Below are 13027 nucleotides of genomic sequence, written 5' to 3' on the forward strand. Positions count from 1 at the left end.
CACAACAGTGAGAGGCCCGCGTACCGCAAAAAAAAAAAAAAAAAAAAAAAAAAAAAAAGTTTTTAAAAAAGAAAATAACATCATTTTTTTAAATGCATTTAATACCCTTAACCTACTGAACTTCATAGGTTAGCCTAGCCTATCTTAAATGTGCTCAGAACACTTACATTAGCCTACAGTTTGGCAAAATCATCTAACACAAAGCCTACTTTATACTAAAGTGATGAATATCTCATGTAATTTGTTGAATACTGTATTAAAAGTAAAAACCAGAATGACTGTTTGGGTACAGAATGGTTGTAAGTGTATGGGTTGTTCACCCGTATGGTCCAGTGGGAGCTATGGCTGCTAGTGCCCAGCATCACGACGGAGTATCATTGTACTACACCTCACTACCCGAGCAAAGATCAGAATTCAAAACTCAAGGTATGGTTTCTACCGAATGCATATCACTTTCACACCATTGTAAAGTCAAAAAATTCTAAGTTGAACCATCGCAAGTCAAGGAATGTCTGTATATACCATGGTTTTTTATATTGCTACTGTATCTCTTTTTCTTAATCCAACGTCTTGACTTTTAGTAATTGTAACCTGTGTCTGAAAAAAAGTCCTGAAAGTTTATGAGTGGTAAACTCTCAAAGTCATTTTATATTTGAAAATGTCTTTATTTTTACTCCACTCTTCTTTGGTATGGTGATGTATCTTTTTTTAAAGTGTGCAATAACATTTTTTTAAATTGAAGTATAGGTGATTTGCAGTGTTGTGTTAGTTTCAGGTGTACACCAAAGTGATTCAGTTATACATACATACATTTTTTTTTTCAGATTGTTTTCCCTTATAGGTTATTACAAAATATTGAGTATAGCTCCCTGTGCTACATAGTAGGTCCTTGTTGGTTACCTATTTTATATGTAGTAGTGTGTATAGGTTAATCACAAACTCTTAGTTTATCCCCCCTCACCTTTCTCCTTTGGTAACCATAAATTTGTTTTCTATATCTGTGGGTCTATTTCTGTTTTGTATATACGTTCATTTGTATCAATTTTATTTTAGATTCCACATATAAGCAATTTCATATGATATTTGTCTTTCCCTATCTGGCTTACTTAACTTAGGATAATCTCTAGGTCCATCCATGTTGCTGCAAATGGCATTATTTCCTTCTTCTCTATGCATAAATAATATTCCATTGTATAAATTTACCACATCTTCTTTATCCATTCACCTATCAATGGACATTTAGGTTGCTTCCATGTCTTGGCTATTGTAAATAGTGCTGCTATGAACATTGGGCTGCATGTATCTTTCCGAATTATGGTTTTCTCTAGCTGTATGCCCAGGAGTGCGATTGGAGGATCATATGGTAGCTCTATTTATAGTTTTTTAAGGAACCTCCATACTATTCTCCATAGTAGTTGTACCAATTTACATTCCCACCAACAGGAGAGAGGGTTCCTTTTTCTCCACACCCTCTCCAGCATTTACTATTTGTAGACTTTTTGATGATGGCCATTCTGCCCAGTGTGAGGTGATAACTCAGTGTAGTTTTGGTTTGCATTTCTCTAATAATTAGCAATGTTGAGCATCTTTTCATGTGCTTTTTGGCCATCTGTATGTCTTCTTTGGAGAAATGTCTACTTAGATCTCTTGCCCATTTTTTGATGGGTTGTTTGTTTTTTGTCTTTTTTGATATTGAGCTGCATGAGCTGTCTGTATATTTTAGAGATTAATCCCTTGTTGGTCGCATCACTTGCAAATATTTTCTCCCATTCTGTGGGTTGTCTTTTTGTTTTGTTTATGGTTTCCTTTGCTTTTAAGTTTAGTTAGCTCCCATTTGTTTATTTTTGTTTTTATTTTCATTACTCTAGGAGGTGAATCCAATGTTTTGCCTATGTTTTCCCCTAAGAGTGTTATAGTATCTGGTCTTACATTTAGGTCTTTAATGCATTTTGAGTTTATTTTTGTGTGTGGTGTTAGAGAATGTTCTAATTTCATTCTTTTACATGTCGCTGTCCAGTTTTCCCAGCACCACTTATTGAAGAGGCTGTCTTTTCTCCATTGTATATTCTTGCCTCCTTTGTCATAAATTAATTGACCATATGTGCGTGGGTTTATCTCTGGGCTTTCTATCCTGTTCCATTGATCTATAAGTCTGTCTTTGTGCCAGTATCATGCTGTTTTGATTACTGTAGCTTTATAGTATAGTCTGAAGTCAGGGAGCCTGATTCCTCCAGCTCCATTTTTCTTTCTCAAGGTTGCTTTGGCATTTGGGTTCTTTTGTGTTTCCATACAAATTTTAAGATTTTTTGTTCTAGATCTGAAAAAAAAAAATTGCCATTGGTAATTTGACAGGGATTGCATTGAATCTGTAGGTTGCCTTGGGTAGTAAAGTCATTTTGACAGTATTGATTCTTCCAATCCAAGAACATGGTATATCTCTCCACCTGTTTGTTTTATCTTTGATTTCTTTCATCAGTGCTTTATAGAACAGGTCTTTTGCCTCCTTCGGTAGGTTTTTTCCTAGGTATTTTATTCTTTTTGATGCAGTGGTAAATGGGATTATTTCCTTAATTTCTCTTTCTGGTCTTTCATTGTTAGTGTATAGAAATACAACACATTTCTATGTATTAATTTTGAATTCTACAGCTTTACCAAATTCATTGATGAGCTCTAGTAGTTTTCTGGTAGCATCTTTAGGATTTTCTACATACAGTATCATGTCATCTGCCAACAGTGACAGTTTTACTTCTTCATTTGCAGTTTGGATTCCTTTTATTTATTTTTCTTCTCTGATTCCTGTGGCTAGGACTTCCAAACCTATGCTGACTAAAAGTAGCAGTAGTGGACATCCTTGTCTTGCTCCTGATCTTAGGGTAAATGCTTTCAGCTTTTCACTGTTGAGTATGGTGTTATCTATGGGTTTGTCATGTATGGCCTTTATTATGTTGAGGTATGTTCCCTCTATGCCCACTTTCTGGAGAGTTTTTGTCATAAATGGTGTTGAATTTTGTCAAAAGCTTTTTTCTGTATCTATTGAGATGATCGTATGGTTTTTATTCTTCAGTTTGTTAATGTGGTATATCACACTGATTGATTTGTGGATATTGAGAAATTCTTGTATCCTGGGGATAAATCCCAATTGATCATGGTGTATGATCCTTTCAGTATATTGTTGGATTCGGTTTGCTGGTATTTTGTTGAGGATTTTTGTGTCTATGTTCATCAGTGATATTGGCCTGTAATTTTCTTTTTCTTTTGTTTTGTGGTATCTTTGGCTTTGGTATCAGGATGATGGCAGCCTCATAGAATGAGTTTGGGAATACTCCTTCCTCTGCGATTTCTTGGAAGAGTTTGAGAAGGATAGGTGTTAGCTCTTCTCTAAATGTTTGATAGAATTCGCCTGTGAAGCCATCTGGTCCTGTACTTTTGTTTGTTGGGAGTTTTTTAATCACTGTTTTAATTTCAGTATTTTTGATTGGTCTGTGCATATTTTCTATTTCTATTAAAATCTAGTATTTAGATTTTCTGCCAGAACAATAACTAAAATGGCTTGGGCACTGAAGATGCAATCTAGCATTCATAGAGAGTGCATCTTAGATTACACACAAGCTTGTATTATATTCCACTTTTGTCACATCAATATGTGACTCCTGGTGGAAATACCTCCAGGAGTAGCCAGTCACTGATTCCCTCTCTTGTCAGTGTTCATTTCCATATTCAAATTACACATTTCTGTGTGCATCTTTATTAACCACAAGAACATAAATAACGTGATAAAAACTATAGAGGAGATATGGAAGCAGAAGAAAAAATAGCTGTCTCTGTTGGTGGTTCCCAAAGTCAGAAAAGGCTTCACAGAAGAAATTTTACTTGAATGGGTGTTTAAAGGATGAGTAGGAGTTTGGCATGACCAGGAAGTTGGGAAAGAACAACTTCTAGGAAAATAGTAAGTCTGTGAAAATGTGTGAAAGAAAATGAGGTTGCCAGGGAATGAGTATAAGTGAAGGTGGGAAGATGGGCAGGAGCCAAACGCATCATTGGGAAATTTGGATTTCGTCCCGTGAGTGAGAAAAAAATCAGGCGAAGTTATTCTGCAAGAGAATGAAAGGATCAAATGTGTGTTTCAGAGACATAACTTTACTGGCCACTGTAAGAGAGAAGTTGAAGACTGGGAGACCAGTTAGAAGGTTATTCCATGGGCAGGGAATGACATTGGCCAGTGGCAGCAGAAGTGGGGAGGAGAGAACGGACTCTAGAGAGTTTAGATTCAATGACTAGATTGGATATAGGCTCCTAAAGGTACAGAGAACATGCAGGGCTGACCAAGGTATGCAGTTGAGGAACTGTACAGTGAAGATGACAGTTTACCAACAAGGCCTGTGCAGACAGTGCTTCTTCTCTGTTAGGGGTACTATAAAGTAGACATAGAAAGGTTGATTAAGTTACTTATGATCACACGGCAAATTTTGGTCTTCTTGGTTCTCAGTCTAGTAATCTAATCCTATTCCTTTTTTATAGGCATGGAAATGAATCATCTTCAGAAGCAAAAGACGTAGAGATATAGATGTGGTCCCCAACCTTTTTGACACCAGGGATTGGTTTCGTGGAACACAATTTTTCCATGGACCGGGGAGGGAGGGGCATGGTTTTGGGGTGATTCAAGTGCATTACATTTATTGTGCACTTTATTTCTATTATTATTATGTTGTAATATATAATGAAATAATTATACAACTCGCCATAATGCTGGCAGAAGGCGGAGCTCAGGCAGTAATGCGAGTGATGGGGAGCGGCTGTAAATACAGATGAAGCTTCACTCACTCACCTGCCGCTCACCTCCTGCTGTGCAGCCCAGTTCCTAACAGGCCACAGACCGGTATTGGTATGTGGCCTGGGGGTTAGGGATGCCTGTGGTTAAGAATATGGATATAGATACAGATGCAGATAGAATACATGTAGGTAGTAAGTGTAATGCATACTTTTGTATTTGATATATTTTATATATAGTATATAAGTATATAACATTACATATTTACAAGCACACACTTGCAGACCTTGCTTCCCACTCTGCCAAGCCTAAATCTTGGCCTAATTTTGCCACAGCAGTGCCTGCAAATAAAATTAATAATAATCTCTTCTGTGGCTGAGTTTTCTCAGTGCCTGATATGGAGATGGTGGAGGCCCAGTCAAGACTAGTTCCCTTGTCCTTATGCATAAGAAGAGATGTAAACTTTCCATATACCACAGATTTGTAAGAGCAGCCTTTATTATTCAAAGCAGTTAGATTCTCTGCAGATACAAGGCTCACATCTCAGCAGGATTCTGGCATGTCCTTCCTGGGGTAGAGTCAGGCTTCGCACTGCTTGGAAGGGTAGGTCTCCTATGCCCAGAGTCCAAGAGCATCACCTCTTAATATAAAACCCTGTGACATTGCTAGTGAGAGAGAAAAACATTGCTCTTGATTCAGTGATTGCTCTGCTAGTGAAGTTGTTTTCCTGTCTATTGTTATCCTTGACTTTAGGCAGCACTATTTTTGAGTATCATTTTTAAGCTCAGTGAATAGTGCCACCTGAATTGAAAGTCACATACCATGCAAGGTTCTAAGGAAGAGTAGCTGCAGTTTGCATGCTCCATTTCCTTCCTTCCTGCTTTCCTTCTCCTTGGAGAACCTTTGCACAGGAAGCACTAAACCTAGTCCATTTAACTTTCATTAGTGATGAATAATGGTGTTGGCTGAATGGCACCAGGCAGCCTCTTGTGAATGGAGTTGGTGTTTTATTTTCCCCTTATGTCTGCAAGAGAAGAGAGGCAAAACTAGGTGCCCCTCTAACTGCATATCACGACCTGTTTCACACAACAATTAGGACCGCTCCTCGCCTACATCACCAGGCGTCCAGTCTTGGCTTCAAGTTGGTCTTCCTGCCTTACTCCTCAACATCCTCCTACCTCTTCAAATGTAACATGACCCAAAACAAGTCAACCATCCACTTTTCCCTTCTCAACTTTCTCACCTTCTACCACTTTTTCCTTCTCAACCTTTCCCGACTTCCGTAAGTTTATTAGTGGACATAAATGAATCAACTGCACTTCTGCTCTCTCAGACTGGGATCATCTTTTCTCGTACCTGCCCCTAAATGCCTAAGTGAAAATACTTTCCAAATCATGTTGAACATTTCTCTGAAACTTCCCACAACTATTTCTTCATGTTTGATTATAGTATCCCCTCTCACACTGATGTCCTTATTGTCTTGGCTACATCCAGGCACTAATGGGTCCCATTAGTTACTCAGATACAACTCGCCCTTTCTACCTGTGGCACCATCTTCCCTTTCAACCCAAGACCAGCCATTCTCCTGGATGATCACAGAGTCCACGTGAATAACCTAATTTCCTTAACGTCCTCGATCCCATTAACCTTTACTTCCATTTATCACCAGCCATCCATTCCAATGCTTACACCTTCGATCATGTGAAAAGTTCGCTCACAAGCTCCCCAGCTGTCTCTGTACAACCTAATATCCTTCCATAACCAACCCCTATCTCCATCACTCTGTACCTTCATTGCTTTGGGACATTCAGTCACTCAGCCCCTCTCTTCTAGCTATTAATCCTCCCACATGCCCTCGATCTTGCAAATCCAGCCTTAGGAACTTGAGGTCTCTTCCTCTCCCACATGCCATGGCTCTCACTGACATTTAGCCAGTCCACAAATCTGCCACCCCTTTCCTCCTTCCCTGCCAGTCTTCCTCCTCACTTCTCAGTTGTTTCACCTGGTCTGTCTGCCTCCTGGCCTGACCATCTATGGACACCTCCTCAGCACTACTACAGTGACTTCTCTAAGATGCACATCTGAGTGTGTCATTTGCATAATTCAGTTCCATTGTTCCCAGATGCCTTTGGGATAAGTCTAGGCTCTGTCCAGGAAGCTGTTTGTGAGCTGGATCCTGCTTATCTATCCAGTTTCCTCTCATAACTTGACCCCTTCTATGATCCAGACATAGTGAGGCACCCACATTTCCCAAAGGGACCCGTGCACTCTGTGAACTTCAGCCTTTTGCCAATAGTGTCCTCTCTCCCTGGAATGTTCCTCCCACACCTTCTTCATCCAGCTGATGCCTACTTAACTGTTATGACTTAGTTAAGGTATCGCCTCCTCTGGGAAGTTGTCTCTACCTGTTCATTAGCCTTCTCCACACCACCATCGCCACCCCTTCTCTGTACCTGTCCATCAGCCTGAGCCTTTGGGGACTCTTACCATGGAACTTTCTGTTTTGTCATTGTCTACCTGCAGCATAAGACTGCAAGCTTGTAGGGGCGTGGCCATGTCACCAGCACCCAGCTCAGAGTCAGTGCTCAGGAGGTGTTTGCGAGTGAATAGGTAACCCTTCCCTTCTTCTGAGCCATTGGCTGCTTTATGACCAACATTCTCCTGATCTCTGCCTCACTTGCCCATTATGGAACTGCTGCCATAGTTTAACATAATCTCCAGTTTAATATTTCTTTTGGTTCTCTACTTTGTTTTTATTTCAGTAAGTTCAGTTTCTGGAAATTCTGTTTATAGGAGATCTACCCCATGTCTTTTCTGAAGGAAGATAGAATATAATAAATAAATAAAGCATCTTATTTCTGTAAGTGGCCTATTGAGTAACAATGCAAACCAAAATAAATAGATACGTCCATATATTGCAACACTAGTCTAACATCTCTCTGGAAAATTGAAGAAGGTAGGCCTACAGCGGTGGTTCTCAACAAGGGCAGTTTTGCCCCCAGGAGACATTGAGCAATGATTGGGGTCATTTTTGGTTGTCACAACTAGAGGGGTATTACTGGCATCTATTGGATAGAGGCCCACTACCGTCTACTGCTGTTAATAAGAATGCCAAGACCAAAAACCTAAATATTATTAAAAAATAAATATTAAATTTAATAGTACTACTAAGCTGGGATTTGAAGAATATATTATGAATCATTGGGCTAAATATTCAGGCCACAGAGGAAGATTTAGATTTGATCTAAGAAATATTTTTATAACAATGAGATTATTCTATGTTAAAATGGATTATTACTGTGGGAACTGTGATTCTCCCCTCTGGTTGCACGGTAGAGTAATCTGGGAAGCTAGAAACACTACCAGTGCCCAGATCTACCCCCAAGGGGATCTAATTTAATTAGTCAAGGATGGGATCCAGTAATGGGTATTTTTGTTAAAGCTCCCCAGATGATTCTAATGGGAGCCAGGGCTAAGTACCAATGGCCCAAAGCAAAAGTAAGAGTCCCACAACCTGTGCTGAAACAAAACCAAAAGGAGGCTTGATGCTGTAAGAACACTGTATGTGTCATTCCAGCTCATGCCCCGGCACTGGGTCTCGTACAGCTTTCTTCCCCATTGTTGCCAATTATAAGAGGTCTGACAGTTGGTTCCTCAAGTGCGACCAAGAAAGAGAATTCAGAATTTAATGTTCTAATGGAAAGGTGACTTATGGAACTTTACTCTCTGACCCTCAAGATACTAAGAGTTCCTTTATCTAGGATAGTTTCATGACTTATGCAGAGTTAAGGAGCCATTTATTGATTGATTGGTCCAAGCATGGAGTACAGTTACCCTTAGATGCTCTCAAGCAAGAGGAGGAGGATGAAGAGGGAAATGGCCAGACTTCCAATCCCTAAGGATCCAGGATTGGCTTTTTCATTTGCCACATTGGTTTCTTTCACAGGTGAGCTAGAATGCAAGGTGACAGAATTCCACAAAGAGCGGGGGCTTGGATCAATAATGCATCTTTTTTTTAATCCTTTGCAGATATAGTTCACAGATTTTTCATCTGACCATTAACCAGGCCATTTCTCTGGATAGAAAGACAGAGTGGGCATTAGTAGTAGGAGAACTGTAGCTTTTGTCTGTGCACTAGGCATTTGAACCTGGCTTACGGATACTACAAACACTTGTATAGACTTACTCGTTGTTAAGGACCAGCTGAAATAAGGTCGTAGATTTGGAAGAAGTCCAATAATTAAAGAGTCAAAAGGAGAAGGAAATATTAGGGGATTGGGCAGGTAGAATCTGGATAGACCAGGAACGGAGAGGAAAAGATGCAGTTTAATCTTACACAACATGAACCATCTTTTCCTCGTCTACAGTTGAAGATGCTGAGGTTCAGTGAGGTCATGCATGAGAAAGTCAAGAACTTAGATGTGCAGATCTAGGAAGAAAAGCCCAGTCCACCTCACTCCGCAAGTTCTTCAGGGGCTCAAAGAAAGAGCCAGGTCAGCAGCCAGACAAAATTCACCACCCTGGCCTCAGACTCACGGGTGCAAATAGCTTGCTCAGGAATAGGCGGACTTTTATATTTTTAGAGCTGCTCACTGGTTCTTAAAAGAACCTGACCTGTATAGCACAGGGAACTCTACTCAAGTTCTGTAATAACCTATATGGGAAAAGAATCTGAAAGAGAATGGATATATATATATGTATAACTGATTCACTTTGCTGTATACCTGAAACTAACACAACGTTGTAAGTCACCTATACTCCAATAAAATTTTTTTTTAAAAAAGAAGAACCTGACCTAGCTGGAAGTTTACCTGAACTCCAGTAACCATGGCGTGGAAGTAAGAGCCTGGTGGGGAGGGGCTGATGCCAGCCACGAAGGGGTGGATTTGTGAAGAGAGGCTGAGAAGGAAGTCCTTGTGGAAGGAGGAAAAGAACTCAGGATTTACCACCAAGTCTCAGAGAACGTCTTAGTAAGCTGACTTTCGTGTCCCATGCAGGCTGCTAGCGCCAGAAATACTCTTGTTTTAATAAAGGTGATTACGTTTTTCATTATAAAAATAATACGTGTTCATCACAGAAAGACATGGGTGGGGGACATAATCTTACTTGGTAAAGCAACTGCTGTTGAAATTTGTTGTAATTCTTTCCAGTCTTTTTTCTATTCATTTCATTCACATTATGGTGATCATAAGCTACATGTTCCTTGCTCTTGTCACTTAGCATTGGAAGATAAGCATTTTCTATCTTATTGTCATTTAATGTGTTATAATTGTAATTGCATATTTAGGTATAATCATAATATAAATTATTGTAATTTAGAAAATTATAAACTATTCTGTCCTATACGTATACTACAATGTGCCTAGCCTCTGGTTGAGCTTTTAGGTTAGGAGATCCATTATAGTACACTTCAGAATGGAATTACTAGGCAGAAGAAATGGAAGTTTGGGACCTGAGATAGTTAGGGAGCCTGGATGCTCACAGGCCTTCTTAGAGGAGAATCGAACCAATTCCTGGGTTTGATCCTCAAGCTTAGCATGTCCGTAAATTCAGTTTTGTCAGTACCAGAAATGATTGGTTCTTAGGAAGTATATGGCTATTAAGTAAAACTAATTTGTAATGGAAACTAGAAGGGTGTGGAAGCCATTATTGCTGTTTGCCAAATATTTCTGTTCTCTATCTCCCAGACATACGGTAGGATCATACTTCCTATTCCCTGTGGGTGGCTGGGGTATGTGTCTAGTTGTGATGAAGACTTGGGTTTGAAAATGAATACTTATTTGCAGGAGGAAAACCCTCCAGAGTTCTCTTTCCTGCTGTCACTGTGGCTGGCAGTGTTTGAGAGTGTGTCTGCTCCATCAGTCTGGCTCCCTGAGTGACTAATGAGCAGAACCCTCTGCCAGCCCACAATGACAGTGTGAGCAAGGAAAAAACTTTGCTACCATAAGTCACTGAGACGTGGAATTGGGTGGTTACTGCAGCATACCCCAGCCCATACTGACTGGTACGGAGGGGATGTTAACACTGGTATGCCTGACATATTTAACCTTTGAAATTAGAAATCAACTAAAGTGAAAAGAATGCTGTTAGGAATTAATCAGAATAAAAGAAAATAGTTATATATTTCAGCTGTTTCACAACCCTCAATTAAGGGTACTCTAACTTTTAATCAACTCCCCCGCTCCCAGAGAGTCTGAGCTGGGCAATGAAAATATTTTCCTCTCTCTCCTTTTCTACACTTATTGATAGCCAAGCCAACTTCTGATGATCACAGTCTGCCTTTAATTGTCGTCACCTTTATTTTAAAAGCCCTACAGTATGCTATTTAAAAAATGAACAGTTTACAAGAGAAGGAAAAAGATCTGCTTTCTCCCCCCACCAACCCCACCATGATCCCACATCCTCAAGTTCAGTTTGGATTGTACCCTCCAGGCATTTTCTCTGCAATTGAAAATACAAACGGAATCCCACTCTTCACATTTTTCTACATCTTGCCTTTTTTCACTTAATTTGTCAGGTATCATATCATGTCAGAACATATTTATTTACCTATTTCTTTTGAATGATAGCAGAGTTCTCTGTTTCAAAAATTTACCATCCTTCATTTAGCTGGTTTCCTATTGGTAGGCGTATTTTAAATCTTTCCAGCCTTTTGTAATTGTTAATAATGCTCTATTGAACATCCTTATAAAAATATGTATTTTGCACACTTGTACAGGTTAATCCAGAGGGGAAATTCCTAGAAGTAGAATTCTGGGTTGAAGGGAATTTGTAGTTTAAATGCCAAAAAATATTACCAGTTCCCTTCCCAAGGGTCCAATCAATTTGCATTTCCATCAGTACAGTGTGAGAGTTCTTGTCCCTTCCCACTTTCCAGAAGGCAGTGTATGATCAAACTTTAAAAAATCTCTGCCATTATAATCATGAAAAAAAAGATATTGCATTGTTGATTTGAAGTGCATTTCCTTAATTATAGGTGAGTTTTGCTTGTTCTTTCTTTAAGTATGTTGATACCTTCAGTCAAGTATGGTGAGGCCTGGGTAGCATTCTTTCCCTTTAAAGTGAGTTGATTTTATTATTTGACTCTCCAAGAATAACCTTATTTTTAGGGAATTCCCTGGCAGTCCAGTGGTTAGAACTCCGCACTTCCACTGCAGGGGGCACGGGTTCGATCCCAGGTCAGGGAACTAAGATCCTGCAAGCCAAGTGGCCAAAAAAAGAAAAGGACCTTATTTTTAAGAACTGCGAAGACATCTCATTGTGACCATTATTCATTTATTGAATAAACAGGGTTCACAGCATTTCTAAAACCTTGAAATATATAGATAGAGATAGGTTGAGTTAGATAGATAGATAGATAGATAGAGATATTGCTGCTGGGGTGTTTGACAATGACATCATTCAAAGCAGATGGACTGGGGACTGACCAGCCTTCTCACCTTGCAATTAATTGATGCCACATGTTTTTTCATTGCAGCAATTCAGCTTTGTGTCCTTGCCCACTGATGTGCTGGAAATTGAGGTGAAGGACAAGTTTGCCAAGAGCCGCCCCATCATCAAGCGCTTCTTGGGAAAGCTGTCGATGCCCGTTCAGAGACTCCTGGAAAGACATGCCATAGGGTAAACCTTGACCGAGAGCTCAGTATCACTAGGCAACAGCCAGCAGGCCAGGCCCAAGGGAGGCAACAATACAGTCTCATAGAAACTTGAACTGAAAAGGTGGTGCTGTATTTCCTTGGCTTCTCCCATTAATTGTTGTTGAGCTACAACATTTAATTAAACAGACCCTTCCCTTTCCCCTAGTTTGCGTACCACTGGTTACATATGCAAGAGAGTAAAAATTCCTAAGACACTATAGTGAAAGAAGCCCTTAATGCAGCATTTTTTCTGTACGGATAGAAATTAAAATTTGTTTTACTACGAAGGATAACATTTCATTCATATGCCTGTCTTATGTGTAGGATTTAATCATTTGTGACATTTCCATAACAAGATGAAATGCTGGGTTACTAGACCAGAGCGCCTTAGAAAACACTAGTATTTATAGAAAATGCTAGATAATATGTATGAAATTTTAAAAGCTCGAATCCTTATGGTGCAACCACAATTATGTTGCTTGCATAGTTCAGTTGTGTATGAGAATATGTTTCTGCGTTTTGTATCTTCTACATTCATGTCCATTCAGGGTTCTCATTAAACTCTGACCAGATAAAATCCTTGTACATAATATGTATTTCCAAAGGTAATGGCAACTATATT

General features: G+C 39.5%; 1 protein-coding gene across 1 annotated transcript in view; it reads left to right on the plus strand.

Annotated features, from left to right (window-relative positions):
• HECW1 (HECT, C2 and WW domain containing E3 ubiquitin protein ligase 1) overlaps window positions 1-13027 on the plus strand; it is a 259111-nt gene that overhangs the window by 122482 nt on the left and 123602 nt on the right. Inside the window, exon 6 of the mRNA XM_007124963.3 lies at window positions 12246-12388. Within this exon, the coding sequence (XP_007125025.1) occupies window positions 12246-12388 (143 nt within the window). The remainder of the gene's footprint in view (window positions 1-12245; window positions 12389-13027) is intronic.

This window comes from Physeter macrocephalus, chromosome 5, assembly GCF_002837175.3.
Source record: "Physeter macrocephalus isolate SW-GA chromosome 5, ASM283717v5, whole genome shotgun sequence".
In the NCBI taxonomy this organism is placed as follows: Eukaryota; Metazoa; Chordata; class Mammalia; order Artiodactyla; family Physeteridae; genus Physeter; species Physeter macrocephalus.